This window comes from Leucoraja erinacea, chromosome 1, assembly GCF_028641065.1.
Source record: "Leucoraja erinacea ecotype New England chromosome 1, Leri_hhj_1, whole genome shotgun sequence".
In the NCBI taxonomy this organism is placed as follows: Eukaryota; Metazoa; Chordata; class Chondrichthyes; order Rajiformes; family Rajidae; genus Leucoraja; species Leucoraja erinaceus.
In genome coordinates this window covers 19,038,063-19,063,699 of record NC_073377.1, presented here as the reverse complement: position 1 = coordinate 19,063,699, position 25,637 = coordinate 19,038,063, and the positions used below count along the sequence as shown (strand labels likewise).

At 40.8% G+C, this 25,637-nt stretch overlaps 1 protein-coding gene across 1 annotated transcript in view; it reads right to left on the bottom strand.

The window, feature by feature from the left end:
* smad4b (SMAD family member 4b) overlaps positions 1-25,637 on the bottom strand; it is an 88,339-nt gene that overhangs the window by 44,371 nt on the left and 18,331 nt on the right. Inside the window, exon 2 of the mRNA XM_055661311.1 lies at positions 22,545-22,966. Within this exon, the coding sequence (XP_055517286.1) occupies positions 22,545-22,784 (240 nt within the window). The 5' untranslated portion in view covers positions 22,785-22,966. The remainder of the gene's footprint in view (positions 1-22,544; positions 22,967-25,637) is intronic.

Here is a 25,637-nt window from a genome sequence, read left to right as displayed (position 1 = left end):
ACCTTTGAAGAAACAGTTAGACAGGTACACGTATATGTCAGGTTTGGAGAGATATGGACCAAACTTAGGCAGGTGGGACTAGTGTAGCTGGGACATGTTGGCCGCTGTGGGCAAGTTGGGCTAATGGGCATGTTTCCACACTGTATTACTTTATGACTCGAAGTCTAAAAGACAAACAGGACCAGCATAAAACAGTTAATGCACTCAGTGACTTCTGCCAAATATCCATCAAGTTGTCAATGATGGTGGTCAATTACACAGCTAACAAGTGGAGGCAGCTGTAAGACCATCCTCATCCTCAAATGTGTGAGAATGAGATTATGAGTACCAAGAACAAGGTTGAAGCATTTGCAGGCGTGCTCAGCAAGAAGTGCCCCTGTGGGATGATCTATCTTGACTTCCTCCAGAGATCTCCAGCATGGCAAAAGCCAATCTTAAGATCAGTTTGGTTAGTCCATAGAATTTAAAGAAATTACTTGAGATGCAAAGGAGATAGGACCTCATAGCCGGACTGTAGTATGAGGATGTGTGTTCCCAAACTAGCCACGGTCTCAGCAAGTTGTTCCAGTACAATTTCAAGAAAACCACCAACCCGACAACATAGAAAATTATCCGGGTTTAGCTGTTCACCAAAGGCAGGGCAAAATTAAGAGTTGATTACTCTCCAGTCTACTCTTATTAAAGGTGCAAAACAATGGAGGGTGTCATCAACAGTGCCATCAAGCAGGACTTACCCTACAATAATCTGTTCACTGAAACCAAGTTTAGGTTTCATTAGGACTGCATTACACTGTCTCAGCTTTGGGTCAAAAATGAACCAAAGAGCTAAATTCCAAAGGTGATACTAAGGATGCAAGTGGCCAACTATGACCTCAAGGAGCCCTGATAAAAATGAAGTGAATTGGTATCAGATGGAAAATACTCCAATGGCTGCAATCATACCTTGAATAAAGGAAGATGATGTGGGTGCTGGAGGTCAATCATCCCAACCCCAGCGTATCACTGCAACAGATCTTCAGGTCAGCATCTTTGGCTTATCTTCAGCTGTTTCTTCCATTGCAATGTCAGATGTTTGTTGATGATGGCATAATGTTCAATTCAGTTTGTAACTCCTCAGCAAATTGAAAAGTCCATGCCTGCACAGACCAAAACCTAGAAACATGCAGGCATGGGCTAATAAGTGGCAAAAAACGTGTGTGCCATGGAAGTTCAAGGCAATGACACCAACAAAAAGTGTCTAATCACCTACCCTTAACTTTCAATGACATACCCACAAGGCACTCCTCAACATCAACATCCTACAGGTCACCGGTGACTAGAAACTCAGATTCCAAAACCAAAGAAACACCATGATTCCAAAAACAAGTAAGAGACTGGGATCCTTATGGTGACCAACACACTTCCTGATACCTCAAAGGCTTCCCATCATATATAAGGAACAATTCATGGAACATTCTTCACTTGAATGGATGAGGATACCTCCAACATCACTCAACAAGCTTGACAGCATTCAAGACAGAAAGGAATAAACATTATCACTAGCAAAATAGATTCTGGACAAATTACTGGGATTATAGGCTGGACCAAAATGAAGTGGCTACAGAAACAGCCAGAAACCAGAAGCACTGTTTAGCTGCAATCGATCAAAATGCACATTCCAGAGAATTGGAAAAACACAAATCTGTTCAAGAAAGGCACAGTGGCGCAGTGGTAGACTTATTGCCTTACAGTGCCAGAAACCCGGGTTCGATCCTGACTACGGGTGCTTCCGTACGGAGTTAAGAGGTTCTCCCTGTGATCACGTGGGTTTTCTTCGGGTGCTCCAATTTTCTCCCACATTCCAAAGTCGTGCAGGTTTGTAGGTTACTTTGCTTTGGTATATTGTCCCTAATGTGTAGTAACTAATGTATGGGTGATCGTTGGTCAGCACAGACTTAATGGGCTGAAGGGTCTATTTCCACACTGTATCTCTAAACTAAACTAAAACGTGAGACATACAGCAATAAACTGCAGGCCAAATTGCCTAATAACATCAGCAAATTAAGTAAAAAAATCTAAGTGCATTTGCTTTTATGCTCAGGATTCCAGCATCCGCAGTCTTGTGTCATCATTGCAAAACTGTTAGAATCCTTTATGAAGGAGGTCATTACAGGACACTTAGTAAATCATAAATCAGGAAGAGTCAACAAAGTTTCATAAATGGGAAATCATGTTTGATGAATTTGCTAAGGGTCTTTTGAAGATAAAACAAATAGGATAAATAAATGGTAACTAGTATATATACTGTGTCATAAAATTGTTAATGTAGCATACTTGGCAGCACCAATCTAATAGATTTTTCAGGCTATTGGATGTTATTATGAATTTGCCACATACTTCACATTCACTATTTATTTTAAGGAATTATATTACATGGTAGAATAATAGACATTCCCTCTGGAAGGCAATAGGTGCAGGAGTAAGCCATTCGAGCCAGCACCACCATTCAATGTAATCATGGCTGATCATCCCCAATCAGTCCCCCTTCCCTGCTTTCTCCCCATATCCCCTGACACCGCTATTTTTAAGAGCCCTATCTAGCTCTCTTGAAAGCATCCAGAGAACCGGCCTCCACCGCCCTCTGAGGCAGAGAATTCCACAGACTCACCACTCTCTGTGAGAAAAAGTGTTTCCTCGTCACCGTTCTAAATGGCTTACTTCTTATTCTTAAACTGTGGCCCCTGGTTCTGGACTCTCCCAACATTGGGAACATGCTGCTGCTGCACCCGCTGAGTTTCTCCAGCTTTTCTGTGTAACCTTCGATTCTCCAGCATCTGCAGTTCCCTCTTCTCCATAGACGCTGCTGCACCCGCTGAGTTTCTCCAGCTTTTCTGTGTAACCTTCGATTCTCCAGCATCTGCAGTTCCCTCTTCTCCATAGATGCTGCTGCACCCGCTGAGTTTCTCCAGCTTTTCTGTGTAACCTTCGATTCTCCAGCATCTGCAGTGGGAACATGCTTCCTGCCTCTAGTGTGTCCAAACCCTTAACAATCTTATATGTTTCAATGAGATTCCCTCTCATCCTTCTAAACTCCAGAGTGTACAAGCCCAGCTGCATTCTCTCAGCATATGACAGCCCCGCCATCCCGGGAATTAACCTTGTTAACCTACTCTGCACTCCCTCAATAGCAAGAATGTCCTTCCTCAAATTCAGGGACGAAAACTGCACATAATACTCCAGGTGTGGTCTCATTGGGCTCTGTATAGCTGCAGAAGGACCTCTTTGCTCCTGTATTCGATTCCTCTTGTTATAAAGGCCAACATGCCATTCGCTTTCTTCACTGCCTGCTGTGCCTGCATGCTTACTTTTATAGACTGGTGTAGAAGGAACCCCAGATCCCGTTGTACTTCCCCTTTTCCCAACTTGATGGCATTTAGATAGTAATCTGCCTTCCTGTTTTTGCTACCAAAGTGGATAACCTCACATTTATCTGCATTAAACTTCATCTGCCATGCATCTGCCCACTCCCCACAACCTGTCCAAGTCACCCTGCATTCTCATAGCATCCTCCTCACAGTTCACACTGCCACCCAGCTTTATATTAACACCCAGTGTTAATATAAAGCCCAGATCTTTAATCACCCACAGAGAGTCATCTGCAAATTTGCTAATGTTACTTTGAATCCCTTCATCCAAATCATTGATGTATATTGTAAATAGCTGTGGTCCCAGCATTGAGCCTTGCGGTACCTGACTAGTCACTCCCCTACTCTTTGTTTCTTATCTGCCAACCACTTCCCTATCCATTTCAGCACTCTACCCACAATACCATGTGCCCTAATTTTGTCCACTAATCTCCTATGTGGGACCTTATCAAATGCTTTCTGAAAGTCCAGATACACTACATCCACTGGCAAAGAGGTATTGTCCATTTTCCTACTTATATCTTCAAAAAATTCCAGAAGATTAGTCAAGCACAATTTCCCCTTCGTAAATCCATGCTGACTCGGAACGATCCTGTTACTGCTATCCAAATGTTCGGCTATCTCATCTTTTATAATTGACTCCAGCATTTTCCCCACCACCGATGTCAGGTTAACTGGTCTATAATTCCCTGTTTTCTCTCTCCCACCTTTCTTAAAGAGTGGGATAGCATTGGCTACCCTCCAATCCACAGGAACTGATCCTGAGTCTATAGAACATTGGAAAATTATCACCAATGCATCCACGATTTCTAGAGCCACTTCCTTAAGTACCCTGGGATGCAAACCATCAGACCCTAGGGATTTATCAGCTTTCAGCCCATCAGTCTATCCAACACCATTTCCTGCCTAATGTGGATTTCCTTCAGTTTCTCTGTCACCCCAGATCCTCTGGCCACTACTATATCAGGAAGATTGTTTGTGTCCTCCTTAGTGAAGACAGATCCAAAGTACCTGTTCAACTCATCTGCCATTTCCTTGTTCCCGGCGACTCCGGACTGTTAAAGCCACCACAGCCAGACATGAAAACAGCTTTTTTCCACGAGCAGTAGCTCTACTCAACAGCCAGAAATCTGTAGCCTCCTTGTGCTCTGGTATTTTATTTCATTCTTCACATGTTTAAATTACAATGTTTTATTTTTAATTGTCTACTGTATATTGTGTTGTAACTTGCAAGCAAAGCACCATGGCAAATTCCTTGTATGTATACAGTGCATTCAGAAAGTATTCAGACCCCTTCACTTTTTCCACATTTTGTTATGTTACAGCCTTATTCTAAAATGGATTATTTCTTTTGTTATCATCACTCTACACACAATATCCAATAATAAAAAAGTGAAAGCAGGTGTTTAGAAATTTTTGCAAAATAATTAAAAAGAAATAACTGAAATATCACATTTGCATAAGTATTCAGACCCTTTACTCAGTACTTTCCGGAAGTGGCGGCGCTGCCCTGGCAGCAGCGGCTCGCCTGCAGTCCGTTGGTTTTTGCTTTTTTGTATTGTTTTTTTTCGTTTTTGTCTAGTTATGTTTTTGGTTTTTAGGCTGTGTTTATGTGGGGAGGGGGGTGGGGGGTGAAACGGGGGCTGCTGTCACTCCCTTCGGGGGAATACGACCTTTCTGTCGTGTCCCCCTTCTTTGCCTCCGTCTACACTGAGGCCTAGCGGAGCCGGCGACCTCGGGACTCTGGAGGCAGCTGACAGGACTCGTCCTGGGCTCGCTCCCGGCCCAGCCCGGGATGGAACGGTGCTCCCGTGAGAGCAGCATGGTGAGGGGCTGGAGTGGCCCAGCCCGAGGAAGGAACGGCACTCCCGTCGGAGTGGCCCAGCCCGAGGGAGGAACGGCACTCCCGTCGGAGTGGCCCAGCCCGAGGGAGGAACGGCACTCCCGTCGGAGTGGCCCAGCCCGAGGGAGGAACGGCACTCCCGCTGGAGTGGCCCAGCCCGAGGGTGGAACGGCACTCCCGCTGGAGTGGCCCAGCCCGAGGGAGGAACGGCACTCCCGCTGGAGTGGCCCAGCCCGAGGGAGGAACGGCACTCCCGCTGGAGTGGCCCAGCCCGAGGGAGGAACGGCACTCCCGTCGGAGTGGCCCAGCCCGAGGGAGGAACGGCACTCCCGTCGGAGTGGCCCAGCCGAGGGAGGAACGGTACTCACGTGAGGGCGATCCGGTCCGGGGGCTGGGACGGTGCTCCGGTGGCTGGGACGACGTTCTGGCGGCGGTGTCCAGAGTCCTGGGTTCAGCCGCGGGCCGGCGGCTGCGTGTGCTGGACTGGAGGTGCGGCGGCTTCGACCACCCCGGGCCGCAGTGTTTCAACCGGCCCGTTCGCGGGGTTCGGTGAGCTGCGGGACTGCTTGTACCATCGCCCGGTGGGGAATTGCCTCAGCGCAGAGGGAGCAGAGGGAGAGACTGCAACCCTAAGATTTTTGCCTCCACCACAGTGAGGAGGTGTTTGGAGGACTCACTGTGGTGGAAGTTAATTTGTGTTTATTGTTGTTATTATTGTATCATTGTATGTATGACTGCAGGCACGAAATTTCGTTCAGACCGTAAGGTCTGAATGACAATAAAGGAAATTCAATTCAATCAATTCAATTCAATTCAATTCAATTTGTTGAGGCACCTTTGGCAGCGATTACAACCTCATTCATATAAGAATGCATATATTCTTGGGTACGATGCCACAAGCTTGGCACACCTGTATTTGGGTCATTTCTTCCATTCTTCTCTGCAGATCCTCTCAAGCTCTGTCAGGTTGGATGGGGAGCGTTGATGTACAGCTATATTCAGGTCCCTCCAGAGATGTTCGATCGGGTTCAAGTCCGGGCTCTGGCTGGGTCATTCAAGGACATTCAGACTTGTTACAAAGCCACTCCTGCGTTGCGTTGGCTGTGTGGTTAGGGTCGTTATCCTGTTGGAAGGTGAACCTCCGCCCCAATCGGAGGTCCAGAACGCTCTGGAGCAGGTTTTCATCAAGGATCTCTGTACTTTGCTCCGTTCATCTTTCCCTTGATCCTGACTAGTCTCCCAGCTCGTGCTGCTGAAAAACATCATCATGTTTCACCTTGGGTATGGCATTGCCCAGGTGATGAGTGGTGACTGGTTTCCTCCAGACGTAACACCTGGCATTCAGGCCACAGAGTTCAATCTTGGTTTCATCAGACCAGAGAATCATGTTTCTCATGGTCTGAGAGTCCTTTAGGTGCCTTTTAGCAAACTCCAAGAGGGTTGTCATGTGCCTCTTACTGAGGAGTGGCTTCCTTCTTGCCACTCCACCATAAAGGCCAGATTGGTGGAGTGCTGTAGATATAGATATCCTTCTGGAAGGTTCTCCCATCTCCACAGAGGAATTCTGGAGCTCTGTCACAGTGACCATCGGTGTAAACAGCTGTACAGACACAGACTGGTGTTTAAATCATCAGTCATCAGTGGTGGTGCAGTACAATACTTTGTTAGTTCATCTCTACCACCAGCGTAACTATATAATATAGGAGATGGGGGTTAATATAAAATGTACAGTAAGGTGGAGTTAGTGGTAGTACATTACTCTGATTGGTTCACATGCAATAACCAATCTACATCCTTCCCCATAGAGAAAAGAGTTGTTAAACAGATGTTAAAACACATGCGGTTAAACATACTCACCGTACCTGTCAGGCGGTCAGCTAACCCGACCCGAACGTGTACAGACAAACCCTTCCCCTTCTGTACCGGAAAAATGAGTAGGGCTGGGTGGTGGAGCGCCCGAGAAAGAGATCGCAGCCGGGGAGCCTGGAGAGGAACGGCGGGGCGAGCATGCAACACTAGGGGCACTGGGGCATAAGGGAACCGAACGACGCGGGGAATACAAGCTGGGGTCAGGGGGTCTGGGAGGATCAATAGCAGCAGGTGTCTTGAAAACCAACGGCGGTGCATGGGGACCGGGAGGAGCTGGTCGCAGTTCGTTCACGGGCAGAAGATGTTGACGGCTGCGCCGGTACAGAATACCATCGACGTTGACAAGGTAGGAACGTGGTTCCTTGGCCGGACCCTCAACGAAACCCAGTCGGATATGTCCAACTGCAGTCTGCAGGCGGACCACTTGGCCTTGCAGTAACGGTTTAAGTTGTTTGCTCGACATGTCAGAGTGCTTCTGGACATCATGTTTCTCCTGAATGCGCTTCTGGACCGCAGCAGTATTGAGCACCTGTGGCTTCAGCTGTTGCTGGGCGACGGAGAGCTGTGGCCGTGTTGTGCGAGACATCAGCCGCTGGGTGGGAGAGCCTAGAACACCATTCCTAGAAATGTTTCTCAGGTTTAACAGATCCAGGTAGACATTGGATTTGGCAAGATGCGAACGTTCATTTAGCTGTTTTGCGCTCCTGACAGCACGCTCAGCGAGGCGGTTGGATTGAGGGTATTCGGGGCTGCTGGTAACATGCTGAAAGTTCCAGTGTCTGGCAAAGTGTCTAAATGCCTGGCTGGTGAACTGTCTCCCGTTGTCAGTTTGCAGTCGAACTGGTATGCCGAATATAGAAAAATGTCTGAAGCTTTTGTATAACCATCTCAGACGTGATGGTAGGCACCAATTGGAGTAGGAATCGACTAAGACTAAATAGTGTTTACCATGCCATTCAAAAATGTCCGCAGCGAGGGACGTCCAAGGTAGTGCGTGGTGCTCTAGAGTGTCGGCGATGAGCATATCTTTGCCCTTTTTGTAAACAATCTGGAAGTCGAAACACTGGAGCTGCATCATCATGCGCTGCAAACGTACAGGCGCTGCGTGAATAGTCTTGTTCAGGATGGTGACCAGGGGTTGGCGGTCAGTCTCAATTGTAATAGTTTTACCAAAGATAAAGTCTTTAAACTTGGAACATGCGAAAACGACAGCTAGCAGCTCCTTTTCAATTTGGGCATAGCGCTGCTCGGTGTCCGTCATGGTCCGAGAGGCGTACGATACAGGTAGCACGATGCCATCAGCTGATGTTTGCAGGCAGGCTGCGCCTAAACCGTATTGCGAGGCATCACAGGTGATAGTGACTGGCAGCTTGATGTCGAAATACGTCAAGGTGGGGGCGCTGTCTAGCTGGAGCTTTAAACAGTCAAACACACTTGTTGGTGTTGCTGGTACCAGGTCCAGGCAGTGTCCTTGTGAGTGAGCTGTCTCAGTGGTGAGATAGGTTCGCTGAGGTTGGGTATGAACTTCCCCAGATAGTTAACCATACCCAGGAAACACTGAAGGCTGTGTACGTCTGTGGGAGCAGGCAGTTCATTGATGGCTGCAGTCTTCTTAGGGTCTGGCTTTAACCCTTTGCAGATAAACACATGTCCAACGTAGGTAACCTCTGAGACACGGAACTTGCACTTCATGGGGTTGAACTTTAGGTTAATCTCACGTGCCCTGTCCAGAATCTTTTTTAAATTTGAGTCGTGCTCCGCTAAGTCACGGCCATACACCAAAAAGTCATCAACGATTATAGCACAGGGGTAGCCTGCAAACAGCTGTTCCATAGCTCTGAAAGATCTCGCTGGCCGAATTAATTCCAAATGGCATTCTGAGGAACTTGCATCTGCCAAATGGTGTGGCAAATGTAGTGAGGTTCGAGGACGCGTCATCTAGAGGTATCTGCCAAAACGAGCTTTTGGCATCTAGTACAGAGAACACTGTTGCGCGACCGATTTGGGCTACAACATCTTTGATGGTTCTCATCGGGTAGTGTGGGCGTTTAATAGCTGTGTTCAGGTCTCTTGGGTTAATGCACACACGGAGCTCGTCTTTATCTTTCTTCTTTGTAACAACCATGGTGGAGACCCAGTCTGTGGGTTCACTTATTTCAGCCATGTGTCTCAGTTCAGCTTGAATTCTGTCACGCATAGCATGAGGTACGCGGTGAGGGGCGCGGATAGCTAGGACAATAGTGGGGTCAATAGTGATTTTGTAAGTTATTGGCAGCTTGCCCAGTCTGTCGTCAAGAAATCCTGATAGATTTGTGTCGGTTCGTCAGATAAGCATGACTTGTGGACAGTGCGTCCGAAGGACACTAACCCCAGGTATTAGCATGCATGAATTCCCAACAAAGTCTCAGAGTTTGATTTTACAACGTAGAAAATCAGGTTTTTAGTGACATTGTCCACTACACACTTGAAATCAGCTTTTCCGAGAGGGTGCAGCCCCCCCCCCCCATAGGCATGCAAGGTACAGGCATCCTTAGTCAAGGTCTCATTATTTCTTATCTTGTTGTAGTCTTTCAGCGACATTATGTTCACGCGCGTTCCCGTGTCCAATTTAGCAGTTACAGTTAAATGTGCACCTTATCAGCAGGGTCCAAGTGCTTACCAGATGTGCGGAGGAGAGTGTGAACAGACTCAGCATATAAGATAATTGGTTCGACCTCGTGGGCGGCTTCAACCAGTTCATGGGAGTCGGAGAATATTGGGTCTTACTGCAGCAGGTGTAGACTAGACTCTGAATTGGCATTATGGTTCCCACGAGAACAACAGCAAGCAGCAAAGTGATTCATTTTCTTACGGTAATGACATGGTTTGCCCTTTGCTGGGCAAAACTGTCGACCTTTATTATGGAAGTAGTTGCAGTTGGCGCACCTCTGCGGTGACTCATTCATAAATCTTCTAATGGCAGTTGACGCGGTGCGTTTAACGAAACCGGTCTGATTTATATTATTTTTCTGAGTGTCAAGCTGATCACTCAGTGGGGCTACAACCTCCGACATCAGGCAAGCATGCACAGCTTGTTCAAGAGTCAGGTCAACATTACGGAGTAGCTCTGTTTTGAGCTTTTGATCAGACATGCCGCTAAAAAGTTTGTTGCGTATTAGCTCATTCGTTATCTCACCAAATCGACATCTTGGGGCCATATACTTCAAATCACAAATGAAACGTTCCACAGGTTCATCAGGAAGCTGTTGGCGTGCAAAGAACTTTGCCCATTACAGAATGTGGTTCTATGGCAGGTCACACAGCTCACGGAATTTACGCAGCAGCACATTAGGGTTGCACATTGTCTCAGCTGGGACCACTACCTGGCCGTTCCCATCGAGTACAGGTGGTGCAAACTCGAAGGTTTGTGCGCAAATCATAGCCTCGGGTCCCGGCAGGTTGAGCAAAAGCGATGCCTTGACATCATCCGGATCGTTGCGATGGACAATATTGATGTAGTGCTCATAATCAATCTCAAAGTGCCTCCATCGCTCACCTATGTCTGCATCAAAGATGAGTTGGGTTGGGTTGGCTTGCGGCACGAGTGAGCCATTGTAGTAGAAGATCAAGACTAATAAAATGCAAATAAAAACCGATAAACGGACGCAATGGGTAATTTCCAGCTGTCTGACACCATGTAAACAGCTGTACAGACACAGTCTGGTGTTTAAATCATCTTTAATCATCAGTCATGGTGGTGCAGTACAATACGTTGTTAGTTCATCTCTACCACCAGTGTAACAACGTAATATAGGTATTAATATAAAGTGTACAGTAAGGTGGAGTTAGTGGTAGTACATTACTCTGATTTGTTCACATGCAACAACCAATCTACAATCGGGTTCTTGGTCACCTCCCTGACCAAGGCCCTTCTCCCCCAATTGCTCAGTTTGGCCGGGCAGCCAGCTCTATGAAGAGTCCTGGCAGTTCCAAAGTTCTTCCATTTAAGAGTGACGGAGGCCATTGTGCTCTGCGGGACCTGCAATGCTGCAGAAATTGTTTTATACCCTTCCCCAGATCTGTGTCTCGACACAATCCTGTCTCGGAGGTCTACGGACAATTCCTTCGTCTTCATGGCTTGGCTTTTGCTCTGACATGCACTGTCAACTGTGGGACCTTCTATAGACAGGTGTGTGCCTTTCCAAATCATGTCAAATCAATTTAATTTACCACTGATGGACTCCAATCAAGTTGTAGAAACATCTCAAGGATTATCAATGGAAACAGGATGAACCTAAGCTTAATTTTGAGTGTCATAGCAAAGGCTCTGAATACTTATGTAAATGTGATATTTCAGTTATTTATTTTTAATTACTTTGCAAACATTTCTAAACACCTGTTTTTGCTTCTTCATTCTGGGGTACTGTGTGCAGATAAATGATAAAAAAAAATGAATTTAATCCATTTCAAAATAAGGTTGTAACGTAACAAAATATGGAAACGATGAAGGGGTCTGAATACTTTCTGAATGCACTGTACATACTTGGCTAATAAAATGTATTCAATTCAATTCCCCCTAGGTTTTAAGGATGCTTAGGAACCCGAGGTTGGAAGGGAGCTGCAGATATCAGGGACCCATTTGTCGAAAGAGAAGGGTCATAAATATCACCGGGTTCGCCAGATGCCGAACCATCAAGATTTCCCAATAGTTAAATAGCAAATTATCAGAATGTTTCTGTATCTGGTTTTCCAGAAAGCATTTAATAAAGTGTTACATAAAAGATTGGGTCCCAGCAGCACGATTGAATGTAATATTAACAATTTGTTTTCATGAAATAACAGAAGAAGCATCTTCTGTGGAGGTGGACACTAAGCACCAACAAGGAGATGTTGATTGGTTAAGTGTGTAGGCAAGAAGTCAGCAGATGAAATATAACATGGGAAAATGCAAAGTTATTTAATTTGGATGGATTAATGAAATTACATTTCCAAAATGCAGCAGTGCAAAGGAATCTGGACATCAGAGTGAATGAAACCAAACACACATTGAAGACAAGTAATTAAAATGCTAATGGAACACTGTGTTTCATTGTAAAGGACTTGGGGAAACTGATACAAGCTTGCAGGGCACTGGTGAGATCGCACTTGAAGGACTATATAATTTTTGCCATGTTTAATGAAGAATAGGCTTGTATTGGTGGCAGTGGACAGAAACATAGAAACATAGTAAATAGGTGCAGGAGTAGGCCAAAATGGAGGAATGCAATACCAAAGGAGTACACCATCTTTATCCACCTCATCAGATACTTTCGAGCCTGCACCGTCATTCAATATGATCATGGCTGATCATCCAACTCAGTATCCTGTACTTGCCTTCTCTCCATACCCCCTGATCCCTTTAGCCACAAGGGCCACATCTAACTCCCTCTTAAATATAGCCAATGAACTGGCCTTAACTATCTTCTGTGGCAGAGAATTCCAGAGATTCACCACTCTCTGTGTGAAAAATGTTTTCCTCGTCTCGGTCCTAAAAGATTTCCCCCTTATACTTAAACTGTGACTGGTTCTGGACTTCCCCAACATCGGGAACAATCTTCCTGTATCTAGCCTGTCCAACCCCTTAAGAATTTTGTAAGTTTCTATAAGATCCCCCCTCAAGCTTCTAAATTCTAGCGAGTACAAGCCGAGTCTATCCAGTCTTTCTTCATATGAAAGTCCTGACATATCAGGAATCAGTCTGGTGAACCTTCTCTGTACTCCCTCTATGGGAAGAATGTCTTTGCTCAGAAGTTTCACTTGACTGATTCCTAGGATGAAGTGGTTGATTTAGGAGGAAAGATTCTGCATGTTCTGCCTATACTCTTTGGAGATGGCAAACAGTGATAATATTTTATTAAAATATATAGAATTCTTTGGTGGATTTGCCTGGTGGATGCCATGAGGACATGTCCCTCAATGAGGATATCTAGGGAGCAGTCTTGAAGTAAGGAGTCATCCATTTTAGATGATGAAGATAAATAACTTTGCTCAATGCATTGTGAACCTTTGGAATGGACACAGAGTCACTGTATTTACTTAAGGTGTAGATAGACAATTAGTTAACTGCAAGGAAGTTGAGGGGTGTGGAACGAGAATGGGAAAATAGTGTAGTTACTTGTCTAGGTTACGTCTGTCATCAAAATTTGTGATTTCTACTGTCAAGAACAAAAACAGCAAATTTGGTAGAATGCCACTGTCAACACACCATCCTGACTTGGAACTGTATTACTGTTCCTTCACTATCGCCTGATCTAAATACTGAATATCCCAAACCAAATGCATTTTTGAATACCTTCACCAAAATAAGTGCAGATTACTAAACATCACATTTTCAAGGTCAACCAATGATAGACAATAAAGCCCACTCTTACTGTAAAGTCTACATTCCAAGAATTGAATTTAAAAAAGACTTGAGTGAACCAATTCAGTATACTCAAAGATTGTGGTCCTATTTAGTGGAGGTTATTGTCCTGTAACATAGAAACTCAAATCTTTGATAATATTCCTCACAAAACAGTGCAATCTTTGATTATTTTCATAACATAGTGAGATCTTTGATAAGCAAAGAGGTGCAAGGTTACTAATTGCAGAAGGAATGGCAGAGTTGAAGTTGCAATTAGATCAGCCATGATACACAGTAGAGCATGATTGACGGCTTACTCCTGGCTCCTTCAAATGCCTGTAAAAGGTTAATATATGGATCGTTTGTGTTTTTGCAATAATCCAAACATATATGGAAATATATGATTTTGGCATCACCTTTACTTCTAAACTTAGATTAGCAATTTAGTCAGAAGTTCAATGCAAAACAGTCAAATGAACAGGAGAGAAAGAGAGCGAGAGCGTGCGCAACAGAGCATTGATCACGCATCAATTAATGTACAAGATAAAAGGAGAAAAAAAAACACTCCATGAACGGAGCTGAATTAATTAACCATGGATGATTTGAAGAATAATTTGAAGATATGAACAGACTGCAAACATAACATGTTCAACTACAACAAATCTTATTAACGAAGATTGTTGTACTCCATGCAAGGATGTCCTGACAAACATTTACAGAACTCTTGATCAGTTACAGAACTCTTGATCAGATGAATTGCAACCTGAGCTTGAGGTTTAACTGCAGCCTCAGAGAAGATATAGGCTGGAGAAATTGAAGTGTTTCAGGCTTGTAAAGAAGTAACAACCGGAAGAATCCTTAAAATACCAGATAGGAAATTAAATAGGAGATATGACTGGAACAAGAAACATTGGCCAAATGTAGCAAAGTTGCATCTGAGAATTATGTAACTGACACATGGGGTTTTGTGGTTTGATATCCTGGAATGAAGTAAGCCAATAGTTGACACTAATAATTTAGGGATCGGGAGTTTAACTCCAATCCGAGAACTTGTAAATGGCACCAAAATATGGTGACTCGTGCATGTGTGATCAATGCAAAAATAATTTCACTGTGCAGTGCACGTGATAATAAACCACCACTGAGCTTTTCCTTTAAAATCAAGAGAAAAACACAGGAAAACCATGGCCATTACCAGAGCCAGGATGTTTAGGCACTAAAAAACTCTGAAATAGGCAGGCAAAAAGGCATAATAAAATTACCAAAAAGGAATAAAATAGGCTTTTACTGACCAAAAGAAGGCATAAAAAGACATGTATTTCCACCACCAAAATATGGTTTAAAATGATAATTATAAAGGTATTCTACATTAAATGACCAAAGTTGCCTGGTTGCACATAATTACTAGCATTTTCTTCAAATTATCTGGTGTTGAACTATGCTGTCTCTCAGACAGAATATGCTTCAGAAAAACTTCTTTCTACCTCAGCTGAGGTCACTGGTGCATACCCGAAACAAGCTACTGACTCTATATTCATGTCGATATCTTGTGCATTACAACTACCTTTGAGAACTTTAGCTATGTTTTGTATTTCTTCAAGATCTTTGTTAGCTAAAATCACTCTCTCACATTTTCCTTGTGTATCTTTACCTACATTGCCAGGAATTTTACGGAAATCGTCAGTTATTTTGTTGAAAACCTGCAAGTTATTCACTAATGTTTCGCCACGTTTCTCAAGGGAAGTGATAGCTTGTGGGAAGTTTGCAAAATTGGAAGCAATAAACACAAGATCCCGGTGGAGGGACTTTTTAATGTATGATTTCACTGACTGCAGCAGATTCTTCTTCAAAACAGTTGACGATTTATTTTATCTTTTCAAAATTTGCAGCATAGTAGAGTACAGCAGAGAGCCATGTACCCCATCTAGTCAAAACGGGCTGAGGAGGTAGCGGAATCTCGGGTGCCATTTCTTTGAACAACTGCACACGTGCTTTGAGGAAGATTTTCTTGACATTGGAAACTAGGCGATAATTGTCTATAAACACACCAGAAGGTATGTAAGGGTCATTCTCCCAACTACACGGTTTCTTCCATAGAGACACAATAGACTGCATATGCTGAAATCTGCAGAACAAGCGGCATTTTTGAAGGTAAAGGAATAGTTCACTATCCACATATGGAACTCAGTAAGTACCTCCAGCAGTTTGTTTTTCATTTTTAAGCCTATATCGATTGACCAAGATTCACTACGAAAAATCAACCAAAGTAACTCTGAATAATTGAAGTTATGCAGATGTTGGTAGAATTAAATAAAAGCAGATTGCTTTGCTGAACACCTCTGTTGGCTATCACTTTAATAGTCAATCCTAGTTCCACTCAATTATCTCTGTATTTGGCCTCTTTACAAGGCTCCAATGAATTCCAACATGAACTCGAGGAACACCTTTCCAGCATGCCATTGTCCATTGGACTCGGCACCGAATTCAATAATTCAATAATTTAAGAGAAACTTCCTTTCCAGTTTGTGTAAAAACTGCCCAAATTTGATGTTAGGACCACAACCAGTAACCCAACAGCTGTACAGTTTTTCTCTCTCTACAGATGTTGCCTGACTTGCTGGGCATTTCCAACATTCACTTTTATACCTGGTTCCAGCTACTGCTGTGTTCTGCTCCTCATACATCCAGCATTGTTTCTTTTTCAGTCATCTTTCATATTCATATTGTTCTATCAACATTTCCTCCAGACAGATCACATGTAATTAACAAACCATCATTGCACATTCCAACCGGCAATAGTACCATCTACATCATCCAATTTTAAATGGTCTCCATTCTATCATCCAGTCCTTTTATTCATTACAGTCCTTTCCTATAACTTTAATATACTTTCCAAACTCTGATGAAAGATGAAATCTCAAACGTTAATTCTCCAGAGATGTCACTTTTTTTTTTTTTTTTTTTTTTTTTTTTTTTTTTATTTTATTAGAAGTAAGCACAGTCATATGGCACCAAAGTGCCTAATATATATTTTCATAATACATTTTATGTACAACTTTTTTTTTTTTTTGTTACATTGAAAAAAGATGAGAATAAGAAAAAGAGGTTAGATAGTAAAGGATAGAAAAATGTGAAATATATAGTGTGTGAAGAAAGAAAACGAGTAAATGAAGAAAGTTGAGAGAGAAAATAGTGAAAAGAAAAGGAGATCATTATTTATAGTCTTGACCAACCCTCGTCCAGTCCTGAAACAGTTATTTTTTACAATTGTGTTACACCATATGATTCCAAAAAAACGACGAATGGAGACCAACTCGTTATGAATTGGTCTGATTTATCCATTAGGAGGAATCGCATTTCCTCAAGATGAGCAGTGTCCAACATACTTGCAATCCACATTTTAAGCGTTGGTATTGATGTACCCTTCCAAAATTTAAGTATTAATTTTTTTGCTATTATTAAACCATAATTAAGGAATAGATTTTGAGATGTGTTCAATTTATTCCCATCTTCCATTACACCAAATATAATCTTTTCAGTATTAGGTTCCATTCTTGTCTTGAATAATTTTGTAAGTATTTCAAAAATATCATTCCAAAATCTATAAAGTTTTATGCAGGAAACTAAGGAGTGTGTTATAGTTGCCTTTTGGGCTAGACATTTATCACAAGTGGCGGATATATTTGGATAAAATTTGTTCAATCTTGTTTTTGAATAATATAATCTATGTACAATTTTAAATTGTATTAGATTATGTCTTACATTAATTGAACATTTGTGAATATATATCAGGTATTTTTCCCATTTAACCTTCGTAATTTTTATCATTAATTCCCGTTCCCACTCTTCTCTAAGTACCTCTGTCGATGGTAGGTCTATATTTAGAATACTATTATATAAATAGGATATTAATTTTTGTGAGTCAGCTTCAATATTCATTGCTTCTTCCAATAAGTCAGTAGTTACTTTTTGATATCCTTGTATATATTTTTTCACAAAGTCGCAAATCTGAAGATATTTAAAATATTGATTGTTTTTCAATTTAAATTTTAATTGTAGTTGTTGGAATGATAGTAGGTTTCCTGTTTCGTACATATCCCTGATCCTTCTAATTCCGAGACTTTCCCATTGGTTATATGTCTTATCAATAAGAGATGGTTTAAATAAAGGGTTATTCGCAATTGGCATTAACAGTGATAGATTTCTTAATTTTAAAGATAATTTTATTTGTTTCCAAATTCTTATTGTACCATATATAATTGGGTTCTTCTTATATATTGTGTTATTCAGTTTTTTGGGGGAAAAGAGGATCGTTCCTATATTACAAGGATGACAATCCTCCTTCTCCATTTTTATACATTCTGTCTGTTGTGTAGAACTATCCAACCAATAAATCATATTCTTAATATGCACTGCCCAGTAATAATACATAAAATTCGGAAGTGAAAGTCCCCCGACCTCTTTTGGTTTACATAAGTGTTTTTTTGTGATTCTATGTGATTTATAGTCCCAAATATAATTTGTAATGTTAGAGTCTAATTTTTTAAAAAAATATTTTGGTATATATACCGGTATAGACTGAAATAGGTATAGTAATTGTGGTAGGAAGATCATTTTTATTGCATTTATTCTACCTAATAATGATAAGGGAAGTGTTTTCCAAAATTTAATCTGTGTATTAAGTTTATTTAATAAAGGTATGAAATTAGCATTGAATAATGCTTTATATTTTCTAGTAATCTGAATACCCAAATATTTAAATTTTTCTGTTGCGATTTTAAAGGGGAACTTCAGTAAGTGTGTAGGTTCTTGAGGTTTTAATGTCATGATTTCGCTTTTGTTCCAGTTTATTCTATATCCAGAAAAAGACCCAAATTCCTCTATTAAGTTTAATAAATTTGGTATGCTCGTTTGTGACTTTGTAATATATAAAAGTATATCGTCTGCATATAATGAGATTTTATTCTTTGAGTCCCTGGTATTATAGCCCTGAATATTCGGATGAATTCTTATACTTTCAGCCAGAGGTTCTATCATAAGGGCAAATAGCAGGGGTGATAGTGCACATCCCTGCCTATTACCCCTTGATAGTTGAAATTTTTGAGATAACATGTTATTAGTTAAAATTCTTGCCATCGGTTTATCATATAATAATTTTACCCATGTTATAAAATTCTCTCCCATGTTAAATTTTTGTAGTACTTTATATAAATATTGCCACTCTACCTGATCAAATGCTTTCTCTGCATCCAAAGAAATAATTGATATATCTTCTTCCTCTACTTTATGCGAGTACATTATATTAAACAGACGTCTCAGATTATTAAATGAGTATCTTTTAGGTATAAACCCCGTTTGATCAGGGTTTATCAGTTTACTAATATATTTGCTTAATCTACTTGCTAAAATCTTTGCTAAAATTTTCTGATCTGTATTTAAAAGTGATATAGCTCTGTACGAGCCCGGATCTTCTAAATCTTTATCTTTTTTTGGAATAAGCGTAATAGTTGATTCTGTTAGTGTTTCAGGTAGTTTGTTTTCTTTAAAAGCATGGGAGTATAAATTAAATAAATAAGGGGCCGTTATCTCCTGAAATTTTTTTAAAAATTCATTATTAAAACCCTCTGGTCCCGGTGTCTTACCATTTTTCAGCGATTTTATTGTTTCACTTATTTCTTTGATTGTAATTTGAGCTCCTAGTTCCTCTTGTTCCAAAGGGTCCAGTATTGGAAGATTACAGTTATCTAGAAATGTTTTTATTTTACTATCTTCTATTTTATTTTAGATGTATATAAGTTTTGGTAAAATTGGGCAAATCTATTATTAATATCTTTAGGTAATATTAGTAATTCGCCTTTCTCTGATTTAATTTTGGTTATAGTATTTTCCCTTTCTTGTTTTTTTTTTCAATTGGCGAGCTAAAAGTTTATGTGGCTTGTCACCAAACTCAAAATGTTCCTGTTTTGTAATTTGGAATAGTCTTATTACTCTTGCCGATAAAATTCGATTAAGTTTAAATTTCAGTAATACTATCTTATTGTGTTTATCTGTCGTGGAATCTTTGGCATTATCCAACTCTAACTGTCTGATTTCTTGTTCTAACAACAATTGTTCTGTCTTATTCTTTTTATTTTGAAAACTTTGGTATGAAATTATAATTCCTCTCATAAATGCCTTAAAAGTTTCCCATAATAAAGAAGGCGAAGTACCTGGTATATCATTTGTATCGAAAAAAAGTTTCATTTGTTGTTTTAAATATTGATATCCTTGCACGTCATTTAAAATATGTGTATTAAACCTCCAAAAAAATTTTTTACCCGGCATTCCCTCAAATTTTACTGAGAATGTCAACGGAGAATGATCTGAGATACTACTAATGTGGTATGTTGGGTTGTTTGTATAAGGCATTAATTTCATGTCCACTAAAAAATAATCAATTCTTGAATAAGTTTTATGCACCGGAGAGTAAAACGAGTATTCCCTTCCAACTGGATTAGCAGATCTCCATACATCTATTATATTAGTATTTTTTATATATGTATTTAGAAGTTCGCTAGTTTTAGATTTTAAATTACTCTTCTTTTGTTTTGATGACTTATCTAGATATGAATCTAAAACACAGTTAAAGTCCCCCCCTATTATCACATTTTGGTAATTAAACTCTGATATTATATCAATAATTTTATCAAAAAATTGGGGGTTATCAAAATTCGGAGCATAAATATTTATCAAAGTTAGTGGGGTTGCATAAATTTCACCCGAGACTATAGTATACCTTCCCTCTTTATCTGATATAGTATTCTTTAATTTAAAAGGAATACCTTTCCTAATAAGAATAGCTGTACCCCTAGATTTAGAAGTAAATGAGGAGTAGTATGTTTGGCCTATCCAATTCGCCTTTAATCTTATTTGTGTTTGTTGTTTCATGTGGGTCTCCTGCAAAAACATTATGTCGCTTTTCAACGATTTTAGTTGGGCAAAAATTTTACCCCTCTTAATTGGTTCGTTGGCACCCCTTATATTCCAACTACAAAATGTAATTCCTCCATTCTTTATTTGTCTATCGTCTTGCATTGTAATCAGGGTAATATTCCTGAATCATATGGTGCAACCAAATACCTCAGAATTTTAGGACTTGGGTGGTCATCCCGGTTCATTCAGAGATGTCACTTTGCATATGATTTCCAGCATATTGTGATTATCTCCAAGTAAACTTTTTGTCCAAAAGTGGCAAAATTCAAATTATCTGACATTCTAACTGAACACTAAGCAAAAATATTTAAGGACTGCAAAATTATTCAATTTTCTTTTTAAACTTGAGAGAGTTAAATGCTAAATTTTCTGCCATATTCAATTCGGTAAAATCCTTTGGTATTGGGGCAGAGGTAAAATACACACCACAAATCAGTTACACTGGTCATAAGGTTATGTGATAGTAGAATTAGGTCAATTCGGCCCATCTAGTCTACGCCATTTAATTATGGCTGCTATCTTCCCCTCTTAAACCCATTCTATTGCCTTCTCCCCATAACATCTGACATTTGTACTAATCAAGAATCTATCTATCTCTGCCTTAAAAAATATCCACTGACTTGACCTCTGCAGCCTTCTGTAGCAAAGAATTCCACAGATTCACCACCCTCTGACTAAAGAAATGTCTCCTCATCTCATTCCTAAAAGAATGATCTTTAATTCTGAAGCCAAGACCTCTACTCCTGGACTCTCCCACTAGTGGAAACATTCTCTCCACATCCACTCTATCCAAGCCTTTCACTATTCCGTATGTTTCAATGAGGGCCCCCCACACTCTCCGAAACTCCAGCGAGTATAGGCCCAGTGCCGACAAACACCCACCATAGATTAACCTCCCCATTCCTGGGATCTTTCTTGTCAACCACCTCTGGACCCTCTCCAGAGCCAGCATATCCTTCCTCGGATATGATGCCCAAAATTGCTCACAACTAAACTAGCCAATTTCAAAAGAATACCAGAGGAATTATAAAGTTTAATCTGGCGTTGCATTCAATGACATGCAAATGCTGTAATGTTAGCAGGGATTGAGTACTGTACTTGAATATATTTGAAATGATTTAATATAGGCATCATTTGGAAATGTAAATTATGTCAGGCTAACCCATTTAATTTTATTTCCTACATCAAATTCAAATAAAATATTTGATAAGGAAAAAGACAAATTTAATAAACATGGAACCAGTGGCAACCACATGATACATGTTAAAACTTGCTTAGAAAGAAAAAGGGGTAGAATAGAGTATCACAATTCTGGGAAGTGTCAATTGGTTCTATCCATGAAGAAACCTCAATTTTTAACCATGTACACAATTTGGTGAAAGGAAGAAATTTAGAGAAAGTTTCTTTGCAAATGACACTACATTTGTAACAGCCCATTGCACTGATGGAAGTGAAACTATTACAGAAAAATTAGATTTCATTCATTTTGGAAGAAAAAATAAATAAAAATTAAAAAACAAAAATAAAACAAACCCCCGCCTCCCCACCACCTAATTTCGAACGAGAATTATGGAGAAACAGGGAGAGTTGTTTAGCAGCATATGTCGGAAATAAACCTCTTGCACACCCATAACATACCCTGACTGATGAAAGCCAATGTACCAAAACCCACCCATCTACCTGTGATGTCATTTTCGGTGAACTACGTCTTGTACTCTTATATCCCAATGTTGTACACCATCCCCATTACCCTACCACAAACCACAAAGGTCCTGACCTGGCTTGACTTCCCAAAATACAACACCTCATACTTTACAATTGAAATACTTTAAATTGAGAGCCAATGAGATCTGAAGGGTTAACCAAAATCAAAACTACTGTTCATATTCAAAGAAGATTTAAAAAAAAACGTGGAATGTCATCCTGATAGTTGTCTAATTTCTGCAAATGGTATAGCAATGCTTTGGTTAGTTCTGTGACGTGATCCTCAATCTTTAAATTTAAATGTTATTTCCCTTAGAATGTTTATATGTGGCACAGGCATTCTACTAAAGCAAGTAGTTATTTTTAAGAAAGTTCTCTTCTGAACACTTACCTGGAGTCTTCCATCTAACGTCCTCTGTATTGTCACACATTTGCTGGGGTGAGCTCCATTGGTTGTTATAGCTGTGATTAATGAATCAAGCTCATCTTTTTTCTCTTTCAACTTTTTGACCAAGCTCTCAATGGCTCTTTTAGCAAATGTTTCACTTTCTCCACCTTGTCGATGACACATCAAACTGTGTACAATGCTCAGGCATGCATCATTACTAGTCGGGGTGTTGGTGATAGACATGATGCTGAACGATTAATCAGTTTCGTCAGATGCACAATTGTTCCTTCCAATGGACTGATTGATCTTTCTTGCAATATATATGTTCGTGTGTACTAAAAGGCACAAGGCACAGTATATCAGCTGCGGCGAGAACTTCAAAGGTAGCAAAGAAATGGTTTTGAGGAAAATTTCCTTGGATCGACCTTGAAAACAAACCACAGACAGAACATGACTCACAAACAAGTCATCATTCACATTTTCTGAAATAATTGGAACATTGCTTACAATATGGTCGCCCCATTACAGGAAGGACGTGGAGACTTTGGAAAGAGTGCAGGAGAGGTTGACCAGAATGCTGCCTGGATTAGGAGGTATAAACGATAAGAAATTATTGGACTAATTGGATTGGTTTTTCTGGTACTTTGAAGGCTGAGGGAATAACTGATATGTTTATAAAATTATGAGAATTACATGAGGTAAAATGTCTTCTTCACGCCATGGAAACACACCATTATGACATCTATTAAACAGAACATATTTAGCACACATGTAACCAAAAAATGGGCACTAATAAACTCTGTGGGCAATTATGATTGGGTAGATAGGCAGAATATTTCTCCAAGGTATGAAAATATCAAATACTAGATTGCATAGATTAAGGTCAGAGGAGTTAAGTTTAATGGAGATATGCACGGCAATTTTCTTTAAATTCACAGACGGTGCAACGTGCTGCCAGCGATCGTGGTGGAAACAGATCCGACAGAGGCATTGAAGCGGCTTTAAGAACAAGAATGTGCAGGAAATGGGAGGGGTATGAATAACATGCTGGCAGGAGCGAGTAGTTTAATTTGGCGTCATGTTTGGGAGACATCATGGGCCTAAGGGCCTGTTGCTTTGTTTTACCGTACTAGATTCTAATGTTTGGATTTAAACATCAGATTTGAACAGACCACATAGCAATGGACTCAGATATAGCTGGCAATCCCAATTAATTCAGCGATGCAGTGTCCTCCTCACATATATCAGACTTCTTATGACAATAAAGGAATGGTGCCAACAGTCTAGTCAAACAACAACCTGGCATTAACATAGAAAATAGGTGCAAGAGTAGGCCATTCGGCTCTTCGAGCAAGCACCGCCATTTAATATGATCATGGCTGATCCTCAAATCTGTGGCAGGGAATTCCACAGATTCACAACTCTCTGAGTGAAATTCTTTTTCCTCATCTCAGTCCTAAATGGCCTACCCCTTATTCTTAAACTGCGACCCAATTCTGGACTCCCCCAAAATCAGGAATTGTTTTCCTGCATCTAGCCTGTCCAATCCCTTAAGAATTTTATGTTTCTATAAGATATCCTCTCATCCTTCTAAATTCCAATGAATACAAGCCCAGTCGACCGATTCTTTCATCATATGTCAGTCCCACCATTCCAGGAATTAACCTGGTGAACCTACGCTGCACTCCTTCAATAGCAAGAATGTCCTTCCTCAAATTAGGAGACCAAAACTACACACAATACTCCAGGTGTGGTCTCAACAGGGCCCTGTACAACTGCAGTAAGGCCTCCTTGCTCCTATATTCAAATCCTTTCGCTGTGAAGCCCAACATGCCATTTGCTTTCTTCACTGCTTGCTGTGTCAGCATGTTTACTTTCAGTGACTGATGTGCAAGGACACTCAGGTCTCGCCGCACCTTCTCCTCCTAATCTGACATCTTTCAGATAATAATCTGCCTTCTTGTTCTTGCCACCAAAGTGGATAACATCGCATTTATCCACATTATACTGCATCTGCCATGCATCTGCCCAACCTATCCTAGTCACCATGCAGCCTCATAGCATCCTCCTTGCAGCTCACACTGCCACCCAGCTTTGTCATCCGCAAACGTGGAGATATTACATTTAATTCCCTCGTCTAAATCTACTTACAAAAGCATTGTATTATTGTTAAATGCTTTCCCATCAAAATCCCACAATTCTGCTCTATATCAAGAACCAAACTATTAGAGATGGCACAGTGAAATATAAGCAAAAAGGCGGGAGTAAACATTTTCTCCCGCCTTGGAAGCAGCACTTAGAATAGCAAGACTACATAACAATATCTGCATGAGGATTCCAAGAGAAAACAATACCTGCATGAGGATTTCAAGAGTTATAAAGAATGACTTGGTAGACTTACTAATGACCATGCTGGTCATTTCTAAAGGATTCAGCCGTCAGAATGCTCTGCAGAACATGCTGAAAGAACCAACACAAATCAACCTATTTGACCTCATCCTTACCAAATGAGCTGCGGCAGAAGGATCTGTCCTTGACAATATATGTAGGCAAGACCTCCGAGCAGTCTTTTTAGGAGGCAAAATTTCCTCTTCACACCATGGACGCGTCCCATTATAGTGTCTTGTAAACAGAACAGATTCAGAAGAGATTTAAAATTGGGCATTAATAAAACTGTGGGTAGATCATATTTGTAATCTATTAACTTGGTCGATCTGCAACTTGGCCATTACTCTGCAGAGAAAGCCCAACCTCGGTTCAATGATTAAAGAGTGTGCTTGGCAACCTGGTGAAGTTATGCTTTTAGTTAGTTTGTTTTAGTTTAGTTTATTGTCATGTGTACCGAGGTAAATTGAAAAGCTTTTTGTTACACGCTAACCAGTCAGCGAAAAGATAATCCATGATTACAATCGAGCTGTCCATAGTGTACAGAAACAAGACAAAGGGAATAACATTTAGTAGGTATGTTGCAAAACCTACCTGAGTCGTCGCTGAGAATCTGCCCCAGCCCGTGTGCGCGATTTTGGCGCTGTTTAGAGGGGGCGGTTTTAAAACGCGATTTTTACTAGGCTGTTCCAATCGAAGATGTTCAGCCTA